Genomic DNA, 17004 nt, shown 5'->3' with positions numbered 1-17004 from the left:
ACGAAAGAAGAAAGGAAGAATTGGGTTTCATTTATATATTGGTGACACCACAGTCCAAACCTCCTGATGATCTCTACCAGAAGCTTCATGTAGATACTAAATAGCACAAATGATAAAATGGAACCCTGGAGAATTCCACAGGCCAATGACCATCAGACAAGCAAGAATACCCAGCACTACCTTCTGGGACCAATCCTAGACAGGACTTGAACCTCTGATAAAACTCTTCTCCAACACCACAATTGAAATAGATTTTCTTTTTGTCAGTATACTTTATTTTTCAACTTTGATTGTGTTCTCCAATGCTATTTCCTTACACTTAAAGATCTTTTCTAGTTCCTTCATGGTTACTCTTCCAAGCCCTAATCTCCTTCTGATTTCTTGGTTGCAGTATCCCTTGGAGTTGATAATTGAGCAAAGGATTAGGAATTTCTTCATTGTCAGCCTTAGAATTCTCCAATTACTCATTACTTCTTTCTTATTCATGTTCAGCTATAATCCTGCTTTGGCACGTTATGCTTTCACCTTCATCTGCAGTTGTTTCAAGTCTTTACTGTTTCTTTCCAGTCCTAAAGTCTTTCTTGACTTCTTGTATGTTGAGGTTCCTCCACAATATTCCATTTCCTAAATAATCTGACATATTCTTAATCTCACATATATCACACAAGCTTTTAACATAATTCCAGTTTATGTGTGGCCCGATTCATCCCAGCCATTGTTATCACAATGCTTGACCTTGCATAGACTCCAACACCTTCAGTTACAGCACTCTTCCAAGAACTTTCCTGACAGGGAACTAATTTCATCCTCAGCCAGATAGTGACTGGTCTCCAGGTATACTGTTTTGTTCTTGTACCTTTCCATTGTAGATAAAAGAAGAAATGCCCTTTCAAAGGAAGGATGTTCTCGCACAACTATAGATAAGTAGGTAAGTTACAGAACTTAGAATCACATTTTTATATAATTTTAGGAAAATGATAACTAATCTGCCTCAAGCACTTAAGAATATATATTTGAAGATAGTTTGTGATACTTATTTGTTATATTAAAGTCACACTACATACTTACTTTGGACTAAAACAAAGAGTAACTACAATTTTCTGGTAAGGTTCTAGAGTTCCTTCATTGGGAATACATGAAATCAGAGTAGAAACATCTAGCTCTGGTTTATTATCACTGTGGTTTAAGTCTTGCAAGACAGCATCAGTACTTTTCTGAATGTCAGTGCCCTGTAAAACAATGCAAGATTTAGTTTATATGATTTTATAATTTAGTTATATGATTTTATAGAGTTCTAAGTAGATGTAAATATATCACCTTTTCCAAGTATAGGTTAAAATGTCTTTATTTTTTTTTCCAGTCAGAGACTTGGGAGGATACAGAAACACTTTACTAATTTAGAAATGGTGCTAGAGATGGGGAAAGTGAGTGTTTTCAAAATAGTAATCTATTCTTTTGCATAAAGAATGCTACGATGATAAAAGTTTCATTTTAAAAGTGGTCTACACCTCTTGGCTAGGTAGTAAGTACTTGGGTGTGGGTTCCCAGACCCAACTCTTTAACAACAGTAACTTGGGCTGTTTTTGCGCCTGGGTGAACTCAGGATCTCATGTACCGGGTCAATTTTGCCTCTGTCTGTGCTTCTGCATGGATCCCCGCATCTGCCCCTGCACTGCTCCAGCTGTTTCTGCATGGGCACAGCACTTTTTTCATTTGCCCAATGATTTATTTTGCGCATGTGTGGACAACCTCTGTTTCCCGCATTCTGATTGGCTGCTGGTTGTGTCACACAAATTCTCCCCTGCTCACTTTCACTGAAGGAGAGACCATGGATTTAGGAAGAAAGGGGGAACAAAGAGCAACAAAGTCTGCCTTTCCCAGACAGGACAGGAGGAAAGTGTGCGAACGGGGGGCGGCAGCCCTTCTGCAATGGCTGCAATGAAAGACTCAATTTAGGAGAGGAGGAAGGAGCCCTTTTATGCATATGACCGCTGGGAAGCCGTGATTCCTTTCACGTTCGCCTAGGACCAGGATTTATTCCTTTCACTCCAGCTGCCTCTTCTCCTCTCTGGCCCCCACCTATAAATCCCCCCCTTTCCTCCAGCAAATGAATTTTTGCCACTGCAGCTCAGCAGAGGGTATCAGACCCTTCGGAGTGCACAAGGCTGGAGAGAGGGACCTCTTAGCAACTCCTGCCTTGGGAATGAGTGAGTGAGGAAGGTGGAAGGGGAGGGGGAAACTCCCCCTTGCCACATTCCTGCAATGCCAACAGAGAGGCATAATACTGTTGTTCGCTTCTCAAACGTCAGACTTTTCTCCCTCCTCGTGGCTGTAGTAGCTGCTATCATTCCTTGCCCCCTTCCTCCTCTTTGGGCTGGACACCAGCCTCTGCTTAATGTGATCAAAGCATACACAACCCCAATCTTTGGCATTCACACTATTGGCACGAAAAGCAGTGGATGGGCCAGAACGGCGAGGCGGGAAAAATACATTGGCTCTGTCCTGGATCTGTTCCTGCAGTCTTTGCATGGCAGTGGGATCACACAGGGGTATTTAAAAAGTACCACCTTGCTAGCGATTTCTGAAATTTGCAGAGCCAAGGCAATACTGTGGGACAGCACCGGGGATACACTGGGCAGACACACTGCAGCTCCGGGAGCCATGCAGAATTCTCAACTACACAGGCATATTTCCCATGCTCACCCCTGTGCAATTTCACCATACAAAAACAGCCTTGGACAATCCAATCCAAACAAAGGGGGCAGAAACAGTGGTGCCATGCTGACTCCAAAGTGGCAATCAGCGGTAGGGTCACAGGGACAGAAGTGGAAAATCTTTGCTCCTCTGGGAAAACCCACTGCACAGATTGACTTACGTGCTACACTTTTACGTGACATAAATCTATAATGTGCATCTTTGTGGCAGCACAACACTGAGGTAAATGACCCAACACTGGCATCCATGCCACTTCATGCAGTGGACACAGATGTCGACGTATGAGCTCCTGCCGCTTCCTATGTGGATTCATCCCCACCTCCTTCAATTGCACTCATTGTCTAGCTGCGTGTGTGCCTTGCCCACACTAGGGAGGGATAAAGTGCTGGGAACTGGCTTTTATAATATAGGTGGCAATGACACAGGAAGTTATGAAAAACGTATCTTCTCTCTTAGAGTAGCATCCTTTACATGCATGCAAAAGGAACAGACTGAAGAGAAATATATACTCTAGAAAGAGAAATTAAAGTTAATATATCTTTCCTTACCATCTCAACCCCAACAGCATTATCTTGAAGGATTGCCACCCAGTTCATGGGCTCTGGGCTTTTATTGTGAAGAATTACTTCTTCAGTCTTGGAAGTTCCAAAATAGACACATCCAAAATGAACACATTTTATTGCATCTGAGTGAGGCACACCCAACAGTTCAATAATTTGCTCCACTATATTGGCTTTTATTGTTATGTGAGCATTTGATCTTCCCTGCAGCTCCACACTATTGTTAAAAACCATGAGTAAAAAGAAAGAGAAGGGAAAAAATACACACAGATAAGATCTGTGTCACAACAGTCTATTAATCTTACTGAACTCAACATTTTATTTTGGCATTTGAAATAATATACACATAAGAAACTTACAAAAGCAGCCCAGGCCCAATATTAAGCAGGGATTAAATATATTACTAGGGCAGCAAACAGCTATATCACATATATGTTACGTATTCTAACACCTTTATAGCTTGTAGCAGATGGCCTCAGAATTACATGACAAAGTGAGCATAACAAAGCATTATAATGCTCTTATCTCAAGTATCTGTTTATAAGAATAAGGAGTCCAGAGTCCCAAACTAAGTAAGGAAGGGCTTTGGTAGAAGCAAGCTAGATTTATCTAATTCATTAGGTATTACAATGCCTATGAAATTGCTAGCTGTGAATTACGTAACTCCTATTTGTTTAGCTAAAAAAGCAATTGAGCTACACAGAAAGTTTTGTTTTCTGCTGTTTTTATTTTATTTATTTATTTATTTATATTTTAGATTTATAGGCCGCCTCTTCCCCGAAGGGCTCTTCCCCTCGAAGGGCTTTTTCTTGCACAGACTACAATCAGGGTAGCAACATTTCCATGAATTTGACTGATATAAAGCAGGTTTGTCTTATATTCAAGTACAGTGAAAGTGGAGATCTGAATCTCATAGAGGCACAATGGGGTAGACAAATAACTTATGCTATACACAGGAGTTATCACCAACATAAAATCAAATGGCAATACAAACTAATACAATTTATAAGCATCGTGCACTTACATGGCTGTCTGATTAATGACCCTCGGAATATCAGTACAGATCTCCATTTTAATCATTTGGAATGTTTTGGGTTCTACCATTCCACTGGTTGGTGATATTAAAATGTGAACACTTCCTCTGTAGCTTATGTTAAATGCACCTAAAATATACAAACATATTGCACAAAGTATAGGAAAGATTCAAAACCTCACTCCAGTATAGGCAGACTTGCCTTCTTGATAGAGGCCCACAGGCAAGACAGTGGGACCAAAGGGATGTATAGGATCCTTCCTCCCAACACTTTGTGTAGATTGTCCTTTTAATTAGCAACAAGGAAAACATGGCAAAGACATTCAGACACTCCATAAAGTGAATAATATAAGAACATGAACCAAACCCCAGACAACAGATCAAGTGAATCTATGAAAAGACTTCAAAATCCATGCAAAGCAGCTCTATCAAGAAAGTGAGCAAACAAAACATAGATCACAGGTCAAATCACAATATGAGTAGTGACAAATATTAGAGGTGGATCAAGAATGTATAAGCGCCTTGGGGGGAAAAGCATCAGAGTGCCCCCCTTGTAATGGTTCAGATCAGGTTGAAGAGCAAAATATGGCCAAGGGTAGAGAACTATACACTACAGTGCCTGATACTGATCAGGCTGTTGTCTTCTATTTCATTCTATATATGCTTTTTAGCCTTCTCCACTTCCCCATGTTTTCACTAGACTGGCTGATGTTTGTCTTCTTTGAATACCCTCATACACTTAAATATTTAGTAAAATGAATTCCAGGACATGCAGGATAAGCCCAGAAGGCAGACACATACAAAGGCTAGCCTGTAACCAGATAACATAAGCATAGCCAGTTCAATTTCCAAGAATGGCAAGCAGCTGCTTGTACAGAGTACGTCAAAGAGGAAGGGGACAACTGGCAAGACTTGTGTTAGTCATCAAGTCCCAGACCCAAGCTACCTGGCTCAAACAGATTGCACAAAGAAACATACATTTCCTCTCTATCTGTGCTGCCACCAGCTCCAAGGTCAGGAGCTCATGGACGTGCAAGAGGAATGCAGTCCTCCATTTGTGCCATCTGTCAGGTTCCAAGACTTGGAGCTTCTGGGAACAGCGCAACAAGTTATGAACTCTTCCACGGGTGAAGCTGCCACCAGGTTTCAAGCACTGGGAGCAGTACAGGAAGAAGGCACTTGTAGCAGTCTGTTTGAGCTGGCCCTGACCTAGGTGAGAAGTGATGAAAAGTAGCTCACAGTTCTTAAACTCAGAGCTTTCAAAGGAGACTATAAACTCAGCAACCTACTGTCAACAGGCAGAACACAATCACATAAATCTCTCTTACAAAGCAAAGTGATACAAACTGCTCTTCCAGCTCCTCATGGTTACAGGGCCCCTATGCTCTACGACTGTTGTTTGACAGCAAACCAATCTCATCCTTTTTTTTACCAGTGTGCTTCTAGCTGACATCAAACCCAAGTAGCTGCATGGCAAGCAATGGAGTGCTCAGTGTCCTCCACCTCCACCACAGCCTGGTAGAGCCAGCCTCTCAAATTGGACACAGCTGGCCCAGGGCACTCCAGAAGGAAGTGTCTGGCAGGCACCTTATTCCAGGAGTGTAGGGGGAGAAAATGGCACCTGGGATAAAATAGCACCCTGCCCCCCCTCGGACCTGCCCCCTGCCCCCAGTGGCCCTGCCCCATCCACGCCCCCCCACTTACCTTTTTCTGCTGGGTGAAAACGAGCCAGGCTGGTGGGTCAGAGCCAGGCCTGGCAAGGCAGGGCAAGGGGGGAAGGGGCAAAGGCGATTTTCCGCCCCCACCAGCACGCGCCCAGTGCACAGCGCACCCCCGTCCCCTTATAGCTACACCTCTGCCTTATTCCATAATGCTGCCTGTTGCACATGAGCATCAGTCCAACCTGCAAAAAAATATGTTCCCCGCAAATTTGACAGCTACTTTTATTGCTTCTAGTTAGTCTTGTTGTCTGGAACTTGTAGTTGGAGAGCCTGAGCATGGACAGATATATAAGATTGAAACTAGCGTACCAAGTATAATATGACAGGAATGAACAAACCAAATTGGCACACTAACTTGGACTTATGTGTATATGACAATTGTAATAAATCATTCCAACAACATTTGTACAAAGCTATTTTTTCAATTATTTTTCATATAAATATTAACACAATATTACCAATACTAACCCTATTCTAATAACCTATTGATGAAAGTAATAAAGTACAATACATTTACATAAAGTGCCAGTGTCAATAAAACAAATCAATGTACAATTTTCATCATTTCATTTGTAAAGTGTATATTCAAAAGTCCATATGAGACTTCAAATTGATGAATTCCAAGAAATTTTTACATTTCCATTTTTTATGTGGTTCCCAAACGGAACTTCACAGATTCTCATCACATAAATTGTAAAGCAAAGTGTGGATGACAACAACCTTGCGTTGTAGAACCCCAAGATGAAATCAAGCTATTGAGAATCGGTATACTGAGGAAGAAACCTTCGAAAACGCATTCAGACGCGTGGTGCGATTCTATACAGGATTCTCAGTTTTAATGTACCATCCATGTATGGACTCAAGACACAAGGTATACTAGCTCTGTTGTGAAGTTCCATTTGGGAATCACATAAAATGGAAGCATTAAATTTCCCTTGGAATTGAACATTGTACAGTCTCACATGAATTTATGAACATTTGCTTTACAATATATGTGATGAGAATCTGTGAAGTTCCATTTATTGACACTGGCACTTTATGTAAATGTATTGTACTTTATAACTTTCATCAATAGGTTATTAGAATAGGGTTAGTATTGATATAATTGTGTTGATATTTATATGAAAAATAATTGAAAAATAACTTTGTACAAATGTTGTTGGAATGATTCATTACAATTGTCATATACACATAAGTCCAAGTTAATGTGCCAATTTGGTTTGTTCATTCCTGTCATGGACAGATATATGTCAGTGACAGATACCTCCCCAAGTCAGTTTTTCCATACTGGCTTACCTGCCAATTTTCACTACTGCTGCCCCAACAAAGAACAATGAAGTGAACAACACAGCCAATCAGGCTTCTCTTCATTGCTATTCACAACAGAACAGGGGTCCCCAGCATTTTCCAGCCTGTGGGCACCTTTGGAATTCTGATACAGGATGGCAAGTACAACCACAAAATGGTTGCCATGGGAGAAGAGAAGGGGGATAATTTTTAAAATGCATTGAAAAAAAGCAGTGAGACAGACAAGAAAAACAATAACAATGGCAGCTGCCACCAAAGCACTATTATCATCTACACAGTTTTTATGAATTATTGTATTACTGGTTGTTAACTGTAAATAAATAAACATTCATTCTTACATCTACACAGCCAATGAGATCTCCAATAGCACATCAGAAGCCATTATTAGCAACAGCTCCACCCACTGTCTGAAATCAGTTGGTAGGCAACAAGTAAGGTGTCAGCAGGTATCACAACACCCACAGGCACCACACTGGGGAGCCCTGAATAGACAAATTAAAAACCGATGATGATGATGATAAAACTTAGTGAGAAAACAAGACAGGAGGGTACCTTGTCCAGCAATGCAAAGGTCAGAAGCCACAAATCGTAGGTAGTTCAGTAAATTTCCAGCATGTTGGAAATTTTATTTTGAAGAGTCCTACAACTATAGGCCTTCTAGAGTGATATGATTAATTCAAGATACAAGGAAGTTTAAAAACCCATTTACATACTTTGTTAGCAGAAAATGAATCTTAAATAATCAAATACATAGACAATATTTACCTGAATATGATCCACAGTTAGTAATTTTAATCTCTTTACTGATTACTTTACTGTTTGCAATCACGGTGCCAAAATTTATTTCAGGTTCAATTTCTAAGCAGCAACATGGAATTAATCTGCAAAAACAAATGCCCTTTTATGTCCAAATTACTTTGCTGATTATATTCTTTAAACTATCTTAGAAAAAATGTTTTCCTTCCATTTGCAACAAATACACAATTATGTAAACTAATTTAGCAGCAACATTCACAGATGGAAGCAGCTGATTAAAATGTCACTGTGTTTTCTTAATTATGGTAACTTTAGGACAATTTAATCACATTGGATTAAATCATGTTGGACTGCAACTATATTTTTAATTGATTGGAACTTCTCTGTTGTGCAAAAATACAATTCAACATAAAATGAATAAACCTAAATCCCTCAACATTTTTTTCTCATTACTGAAATTTTATAGTGCAAACTCATGACGCCCAATACAAAAACCACTGATGGCAATTTAGTGACTGTTTGACACAATCAGATTTCATCAGATTCAACAGGATTCCAGCAATGAATTCTGCACTTGTCACAGAAGCTTGTCTGCTTGAGCAAAAATAACTATAAAAGGCGCCTGTGAATTACCACGAGGCGGAGTTGCTGATCGGGGTGGGGGATTGGAACGAGCCCAGCTGGCACTGCCCAGACAAGGGCGGAAATGGAAAGGGAGCCACTATGGGAAGGGGCAGCGCCACCGGATGAAAGGAGGAGCGAGCCGAGACTTGCCCTCCTTTGTGCAAGCCATGTGCTTGCCGGCCGACGATTTGTTTGCGTGCACCTAGCTTGCTGTGGTGAGTATACACCCCCCCTTCCTTTTCAATAAAGACTCGGTGTTGTCTCCTTACCTGTGGGGGGGGGAGGGGGTTGACTCTCCCGTCTGGTTTACTCGCGGGCCTTCCTGGCCACCACGGCTCGCCGGGGCGGGTGCTTTCCCAGCCGGCGCCACCGCCCCCTCCCTGCCCGGCTGCTTGCAGGGCGGGAAGTCTTGCCCGGCTCTGAGTCGCACACAGCGATGGGGGTGGAGGGACGCTTCCCCTGCGCTGGGCCGGAGCCGGGCACTCCGTTTCTCCCGGTTCCACACACACACACCCCGGGCGTCCGTTCTTCACCCCTCCTGCTTCAGCGGGAGGGGGCTTCGGCTCCCGGCCAGGCCGGGAGGCTGGCCACGCCGCCCCTGCTTTGTAGCAGGGGCGGGGATTTTCCCCCGCGCCCGGCTTCAGCCGAGCGCGCGATCTTCACCCCTCCTGCTCCAGCGGGATGGGGCTTCGGCTCCCGGGCCAGGCCAGGAGGCCGTCCACACCGCCCCTGCTTTGTAGCAGGGGCGGGGATTCCAGCCCGGCTTCAGCCGAGCGCGCGATCTTCACCCCTCCTGCTCCAGCGGGTGGGGCTTAGCCCGGCTCCGGGCCAGGCGGGGAGGCCCGTCCCACGCCGCCCTGCTTTGCTTAGCAGGGGCGGGGTCCCAGCGCCCGGCTTCAGCCCGGCTGCGATCTTCACCCCTCCTGCTCCAGCGGGATGGGGCTTCGGCTCCCGGGCCAGGCCGGGAGGCCATCCACCGCCGCCCTGCTTTGTAGCAGGGCGGGGTCCCAGCGCCCGGCTTCCAGCGGCGCTGCTTGATCACCCCTCCTGCTCCAGCGGGATGGGGCTTAGAGCTCCAGGCCAGGCGGAGGCCCGTCCCACCGCCCTGCTTTGCTTAGCAGGCGGGGATTCCCAGCGCCCGGCTTCAGCCCGGCGATCTCCACCCTCCTGCTCCAGCGGAGATGGGGCCCGGCTCCCGGCTGGGCGGGGAGGCCGCCCCGACCCCACACACTGGCGAGGCGGGGGGGGTGAGGCGCCGCCTGCGCTGGCTGCAGCGAGGCGCCACCCGGCCGGGAAACCATCCACGCCGCCCCCACACACCCCGTCCAGCGGGAGGGGGGCTGCGGCCCCCGGCCGGGCGAGCAGGCCGCCAACCCCGCCCCGGCTCTGTAGCTGGGGCGGGGATTCCCCCCGCGCCCGGGTTCACCCGTGTGCGTGATCTTCACCCCTCCCGCTCCAGCGGGTGGGGGCCCCCGGCTCCAGGCCGGGCTGAGGGACACCCACACCGCCCTGGTGATGGAGCGGGGGTGGGCTTCGCCCGCGCACCCGGCGGAAGCTGGGCTCGCCACCTCCACCCCCCTCCAGTGGGAGGGGGGCAGCTCCTGGCCAGGCCGGGAGGCCACCCATGCTGCCCCTGCGCTTTAGCGGGGGCGGGCTTTGCCCAGCTGCGGCCGGGTGCCCTGCCTCCGCCCCTCCCTCCTCGTTCCTTTGGGAGGGGGGCTGCGGCCCCGGGCTGGGGCCCCCACGCCGCCCCTGCACTGCAGCGGGGCCAGTGGGGGCTTCGCCAGTGCCCGGTTGGCAGCGCCACCCCCTTCGCCCCGTGCTGGGGTGGGGCTGGCTTCACCCCTCTCCGCGAGGGGCAGGGGAGCATCCCCATGCCTCCGCCGCCCCCGATCACTGGGGCCGAGGGCGGGTTACTCTGGGATGGGGGGTGAGGAGGGGTGAAAATCTGGCACCATAATACACCCTCTCTCCCACGCCCCCTTCCCGCAGCCCAGTGGGCGATCCGTGTGCTCTAGCCCGCAGTTTCCTGTCCATTGGCAATGGCTCCAGCCACGCGGAGGCGCAGATCCTCCAGCCCCCCTGGGCCGTCCACGGCGGCGGGCCCAGCAGAGGGCAATGGGGGTCATCCGCGAGGTCATCCAGAGGGGGCGCCCGCGCACCCGCCTGTCGCTTGACCCAGTGCCCCTGGCAGCCGAGGTGGCGACCGGACCACCTCGGGGGGGGCTTTCACAGGGGGCGCCCTCCTCCCAGCCCCCGGCAGGTCCAGAGGTGTTGGGACGGGGGGGCCCTGTCGCCGTTGCTTGGCCAGGCGGCTCGAGCCAAGGGGCGACCCCCCACCCCCCACCCACCCCAGGAGCACCATGGGAGGGCATGTGCCGCCTCCTCGAACAGAATACCAGAGTGATGGAGGATCTTGCCAGAGTTTTCCGAGATGCCCCTCCGGGCGCCAGGGGACATAGGCCCCCTTCCCCTCCCCCGCCACCGGAGCACACGGACGGCGGATTGCACGATGTGGCGGGCCCCTGCACGGGGAGAGGGGCTCTTTCTTCTCTACAGGAGACCCCGGTGCGGCCGCCGGTTGTCACATTTGGGCACGCCAGTGAGGGCGGATCGGGGATGGCCAGGCGACACACAGGCGGAGCTCCTCACCGAGCGTTGCTGCGGATCCCACCGCCGCTCCGAGAGCTCCTCCTCTGACAGTGAGTATGACGACCTCGACGACCCTGGGCACGAGGATGGCACATACTGGTGCAACCGGGAGGCCATACAGGCGCTACCTGCCTGGCTCAATGACCGGGCGGAGGAAGGGTTGTGCCTGATTGGCTCCGACCCCCCCCCCAACTGCCGCTGGCACAGGCTGGGCTGCTCCGCCACCCACCGGGAGGGCATCTTTCCAAGAAGATGCGGGAGCGGGCCCTAGCGGGGTACATGGTGGATGTGTTCGCCTTGGGCCGGCCGGACGGCCCACCGGGGCTCACTGGGTGTGTTTCCAAGTCGAGGAAGAAGCGGAAGGCTGAGCGTACATTTGACAATTGGCTTGATGGCTATCGGGCCTACGCTGCCATGATATCCGCCGCCTTCCCATTGAGGGCTTGGCAGCTTTGGGAACATCTGGGCAACGTCCTGGAGGCCAGGGCCATCGCCGGGGACGCAGCGGCCATCGACTACGATGAGGGATTCCGCCGCTATGCTTCCCACTCTGACACCACTCTGTGGAATGTTATTGATCAACGGGTCTGGACTCTGAAGGTCCAGGCATATGCCAGGCACCAAGGCCAGGCGAAGGGCCAGCGGCCCAGTGGGGGCAAGAAAGGGCGGGGGCGGCTGGTGTGTTGGGAGTACAACCAGGGGAAGTGCACTAGGGCGCGGTGCAAATACGAGCACGCCTGTGAGCACTGCCATGGCCGCCACCCAAGGGAGTCTTGCCAGAAGGGCGCGGCGGGGCAGCCCTTTCGTAATGCCCGGCCCGCTGCCGCCCCTGGGGCCAAGGGGCAGGGTGGGTCCGGGGCAGCCCCCGCTGCAAAATGAGCCCCTCCCCCCGGGGGCCCTGGCGTGTCTGGCCAACACGCCGGTCCGCCTGCCCGCCATGCTCCCTTGGCTGGCCAGATACCCAGACACGGCCGCGGCTGACTACCTCCGGGAGGGGTTTCAACGGGGCTTCCGCATTCCATTTGAGGGGCCCCGTGTCGCCAGCGACGGGGGGAACCTCAAGTCCGCTCGTGACCTCCCGGCCGTGGTTGCTGCCAAGATTGACAAAGAGCTTGGGGCAGGCCGGGTGGCGGGGCCGTTCCCTGAGCCCCCCTTCCCCAACCTGCGGGTCTCTCCTCTGGGGGTGGTGCCAAAGAAGGCTCCGGGAGAGTACAGGCTAATACACCACTTGTCTTACCCGCGGGGCTCGTCGGTGAACGACGGCATTGACCCCGCCCTATGCTCCGTTAAGTATGCATCACTGGACCACGCGGTGGCCATCATTCGGTCCTGCGGTCCCGGGGCATTGCTTGCAAAATGTGACATTCAATCGGCCTTCCGCCTCCTTCCCATTCACCCGGAGGATTTTTGCCTCCTTGGGTTCAAATTTGGGGGTAGCTGGTACGTGGATAAGGCCATGCCCATGGGGTGCTCAGTCGCTTGCGCTGCCTTTGAGACCTTTAGCACGTTTCTGGAATGGGCAGCGAGGGACCGGGCCTCCACCCCTCATGTCACCCACTACTTGGATGATTTTTTGTTTGCTGGGCGGGCAGGCACGGCTGAATGTGGTGACCGCCTGCAGGCTTTTCAGGGGATCGCTGCGGAACTAGGGGTCCCCCTGGCGCAGGACAAGACTGAGGGCCCGACCACGTCACTGGTCTTCTTGGGCATCACTTTGGATACCATCACTGGCACCTCCCGGCTACCGCCGGAGAAAGTGGCTACACTTCGCTGTCTCATGGGGCTGCTGAGCAGTAAGAACAAATGCTCCCTTAGGGAGCTCCAAATAGTCCTGGGCCACCTGAATTTTGCCTGTAGGGTGGTGGCCCCGGGTCGGCCTTTCTGCGCCCGGTTGGCCCAGGCCACCAGGGGGGCACGTGCCCCCCACCACCACGTCCGGGTTACCAACGGGTTGCGGGCAGACCTGGCAATGTGGGTGGAGTTCCTGGACCACTTCAACGGGGTGGTCATGTGGCAGTCCCGTCTGGCGCCTGAAGCAGTGCTGCAGATCAACTCGGACGCAGCAGGGTCCCTGGGCTTTGGGGTATATTTTGATGGCCGCTGGTGCGCACAGCGGTGGCCCAAGGACTGGGCCACGTCGGGCATCCAGCGGGATCTCACCTTCCTGGAGTTTTTCCCCATCCTGGTGGTGGTTCACATCTGGGGGGAGCCCTTTAGGGACAAGAAGGTGCTATTCTGGTGCGATAATCAGGCCACGGTGCGAGTGATCAATAGGCAGTTTTCCCGGTCGGCTAGGGTGATGCGACTAGTCCGTCGGTTTGTGATTCGCTGTTTGGTCAATAACATCACTTTTGTGGCTAAGTATGTTCCAGGGCCCGAGAACGGGATCGCCGATGCGCTGTCTCGCTTCCAGGAGGAGAGGTTTCGGGCCCTGGCGCCGGGGGCCCGCAGCCGGCCGGACCCCTTCCCGCAGGACCTGTGGAGCCTTGGCGTCGGCCCCTGATGCAGGGTGTGCTGGATTCCCTGGCCCCATCGACACAGAGGGCATACCGGGGGGCCCTCGCCACTTTCTGGGCGGACATAGGGTTGCCGGCGGGGCACGATCGGGGCCAATTTGGCGAGGGCAACGTCCTGCGGCACCTCAGCAACTTACACCACCTGGGGCGGGCCACGCGCACCATGCGCATTTTCTTGGCCGCGGTTTCCTTCTATTGTGGGGCGGCAGGCATTGCCGACCCCTCCCACTCATTCACAGCGCGACGGGCCCTCCAGGGGTGTCCTCCCGCCCGGGACAGGGTGTCCTCCCGCCCGGTGGACGGGCGATTCCCCATTTCCACGGGTCTCCTCGGGCGTCTCCTAGGGGCCCTTGAGGTGGTATGCTCTACGCAGTACGAGACCCTCCTGTTCCGGGCGGCCTTCTTGCTGGCCTTCTGGGGAGCCTTCCGCGGCAACGAATTAGTAGCAGCCTCCTGCAGGGAAAGGGCGGGGAGGGCCCTGGGGGTCCGGGATGTCCAGCTGAGCGACGGCTCCTTATTCATCTGGCTGAAAAGGTCCAAGACCGACCAGAGGGCGCGGGGAGCCCTGGTGACCCTTTTTTCGGCACCGGCGAGCGGCTCGTGTCCCGTGGCGGCCATGGCCACCTATCTGGCAGCGCGCCCGACAGGGGAGGGCCCCCTATTCATCCATAGGGACTCATCTGCCTTGTCCCGGTATCAGTTGGCTGGCGTCCTCCGCCTCACCCTGGCCAGTCTGGGGGTCCCAACCCGGGGCTATGGGCTGCACTCCTTCAGAATCGGGGCTGCTTCCACGGCTGCGGCCTTGGGGGCCTCCGGGGCCACCATACAGGCAGTCGGCCGGTGGCGGTCTGCGGCCTACAGGGGTTACGTGCGCCCTTTCCCGGCCCATTGACTTGTTCCCCCCCTTTTCTTTTGTCTGTTCCAGTTTCACCAGGTTCCAGGGGGCGGCAGGTCTGGATCGTGGGTCACAGCATTGTGCACTGGGCGTCTCGCTACGCAGCCACTTCTGGCTGGGGAGAATCACTGGGTCTCCAGCAGCAGGCGGCCATTCATTGGCGAGGCACCCGGGGTATGCGCTGGGCGTCACTGCTCCAACTCCTCCGTCAGGCCCGACAGCTCCTCGGCACTCCACATGCCGTCGTTATCCAGCTGGGGGAGAACGACCTGCCAGAATCAACTCGGCTGCAGCTCCTACATGCCATGCTGGCTGGCCTGGGAGCGGTCCCCCTCCTTCTGCCTGGCACCACCATATTCTGGTCACAGCTGCTGGAGCGACGGGTGTGGCGCGGGGCCAGAGCTCCCGGGCGGGTTGATGCAGCCCGTCGGAAGATCAACCGGGCCGTCTCTCGGTTTGTGTTGGCGGCTGGTGGTAGAACCATCGCCCATCCGTCCATCTCCTTTCGAGATCCAGCTTGCTTCAGGGATGATGGCGTCCACTTATCGGAGCTGGGCATGGACCTGTGGATATGTAGTGTTCAGGGGGCTTTGCAGGAGTGGCTGGGGTAGAGGGAAGCGTTTGGCGGGAGACGGGGGTAGGCCCCCGTGCTCTTGTGGCGGTTTGGCGCATGGGTATTGATCTGGAAGGGCAAGGGGAAGGGGCTAGGGCCAGCCTTCCCTCGAGGCAACAACAGTGACAAGAGGCGACCGCCCTGTCGAACCGGGCGAAAGGGGAACATCTCTGGCCAGGAGCGGCCGCCCGGCAGAGCCCCACAGTAGATCGAAGCTTGGGACTGGGCACCCGCCCTGCCGAGCTGTAGCACGTACCAGCATGACCAGATCCAGACTCCATGCCCTTAGCCTCACGCTTCTGCTCAATAAAATGGCTATGGCCAATTTATTACCCCAGCAACGGTGTGATGTGTATCATTATAGAGGGGCCTCGCACAAGAAGTGATCCACCCTCGGGCAGCAAAAGGCGCCTGTGAATTACCACGAGGCGGAGTTGCTGATCGGGTGAGATTGAAACGAGCCAGCTGGCACTGCCCAGACAAGGGCGGAAATGGAAGGGGAGCCACTATGGGAAGGGGCAGCGCCACCGGATGAAAGGAGGAGCGAGCCGAGGCTTTAAAGGGACTTGCCCTCCTTTGTGCAAGCCATGTGCTTGCCGGCCGACGATTTGCCCACCCACCTCACCCTGCTTTTATATGTTAATGCATGCTGTTCTGTCATAGCCTGGATTGGCGGTTTGGCATGGGTATTGATCTGGAAGGGCGGGGGGCTAGGAGCAGCCTTCCCTCGGGGCAGCAACAGTGACAAGAGGCGACCGCCCTGTCGAACCGGGCCGAAAGGGGGAACATCTCTGGCCAGGAGCGGCCGCCCGGCAGAGCCCCACAGTAGATCGAAGCTCGGGACTGGGCACCCGCCCTGCCGAGCTGTAGCACGTACCCGCATGACCAGATCCAGACCCATGCTTAGCCTCACGCTTCTGCTCAATAAAATGGCTATGGCCAATTTATTACCCCAGCAACGGTGTGATGTGTATCATTATAGAGGGGCCTCGCACAAGAAGTGATCCACCCTCGGGCAGCAACTAATTCCTAGGCTGGAAAATTGCAAAATCCAGTGCAGGCCCATGCAACCTCTATATGAGGATTCTTCCCACCCAATACCCACCACCCACCACCCGGATTGGGCTGTAAGAAAAAAGTTAATCCAGTCAAAACCTGCTACCATTAAGTTTGAAAAAGATGCACATAACCATTCCAGACAGAATTTAGGGGTACTTCCACATAATAATTTTAAGCCAGGAAAAGGGATAAATCTCCTATCATTGTACATTTAGATTCCTGTCCAAAAACTTCTCAAGTCAGCCATTATTTTGAGAAATAAAAGCACTGCTATAAAACAATGTAATGAAAAATTAATTATGGGGACATTATGAAATTATATACCCTATTAGAGGAATTTCAATTAACTTTTTTTCTATATACAGAAGTAGTCTATCCCGAAGATCTTCTTCTTTATCAGGATGATAATCCACAGTGGCTGTTATGTGAAGACCAGATGCAACTGGTTTCTTGGGATTTTCCACAATTAGTTTGAACTACAAAACAAAGTGAGCAAATCAAATTATTTTATTTTTTTCATAACTAGACACAGAATAAATGAAAATGTCCTAT

The 17004-nt window shown here is 51.7% G+C and overlaps 1 protein-coding gene across 1 annotated transcript in view; it reads right to left on the bottom strand.

Moving 5' to 3' along the window:
- The window catches only part of CFAP47 (cilia and flagella associated protein 47), a 290800-nt gene that overhangs the window by 271296 nt on the left and 2500 nt on the right, over nucleotides 1–17004 (bottom strand). Inside the window, exons 2-6 of the mRNA XM_048494089.1 lie at nucleotides 16777–16928; nucleotides 8103–8218; nucleotides 4300–4438; nucleotides 3264–3492; nucleotides 1069–1229 (exon numbers count right to left, since the gene is read on the bottom strand). Of these exons, the coding sequence (XP_048350046.1) occupies nucleotides 1069–1229; nucleotides 3264–3492; nucleotides 4300–4438; nucleotides 8103–8218; nucleotides 16777–16928 (797 nt within the window). The remainder of the gene's footprint in view (nucleotides 1–1068; nucleotides 1230–3263; nucleotides 3493–4299; nucleotides 4439–8102; nucleotides 8219–16776; nucleotides 16929–17004) is intronic.

The sequence above is a fragment of the Sphaerodactylus townsendi genome, linkage group LG04 (genome assembly GCF_021028975.2).
Source record: "Sphaerodactylus townsendi isolate TG3544 linkage group LG04, MPM_Stown_v2.3, whole genome shotgun sequence".
Taxonomy (NCBI): Eukaryota; Metazoa; Chordata; class Lepidosauria; order Squamata; family Sphaerodactylidae; genus Sphaerodactylus; species Sphaerodactylus townsendi.
Note: the sequence above shows the minus strand (reverse complement) of the source record. Positions and strands in the feature narration are given on the sequence as shown.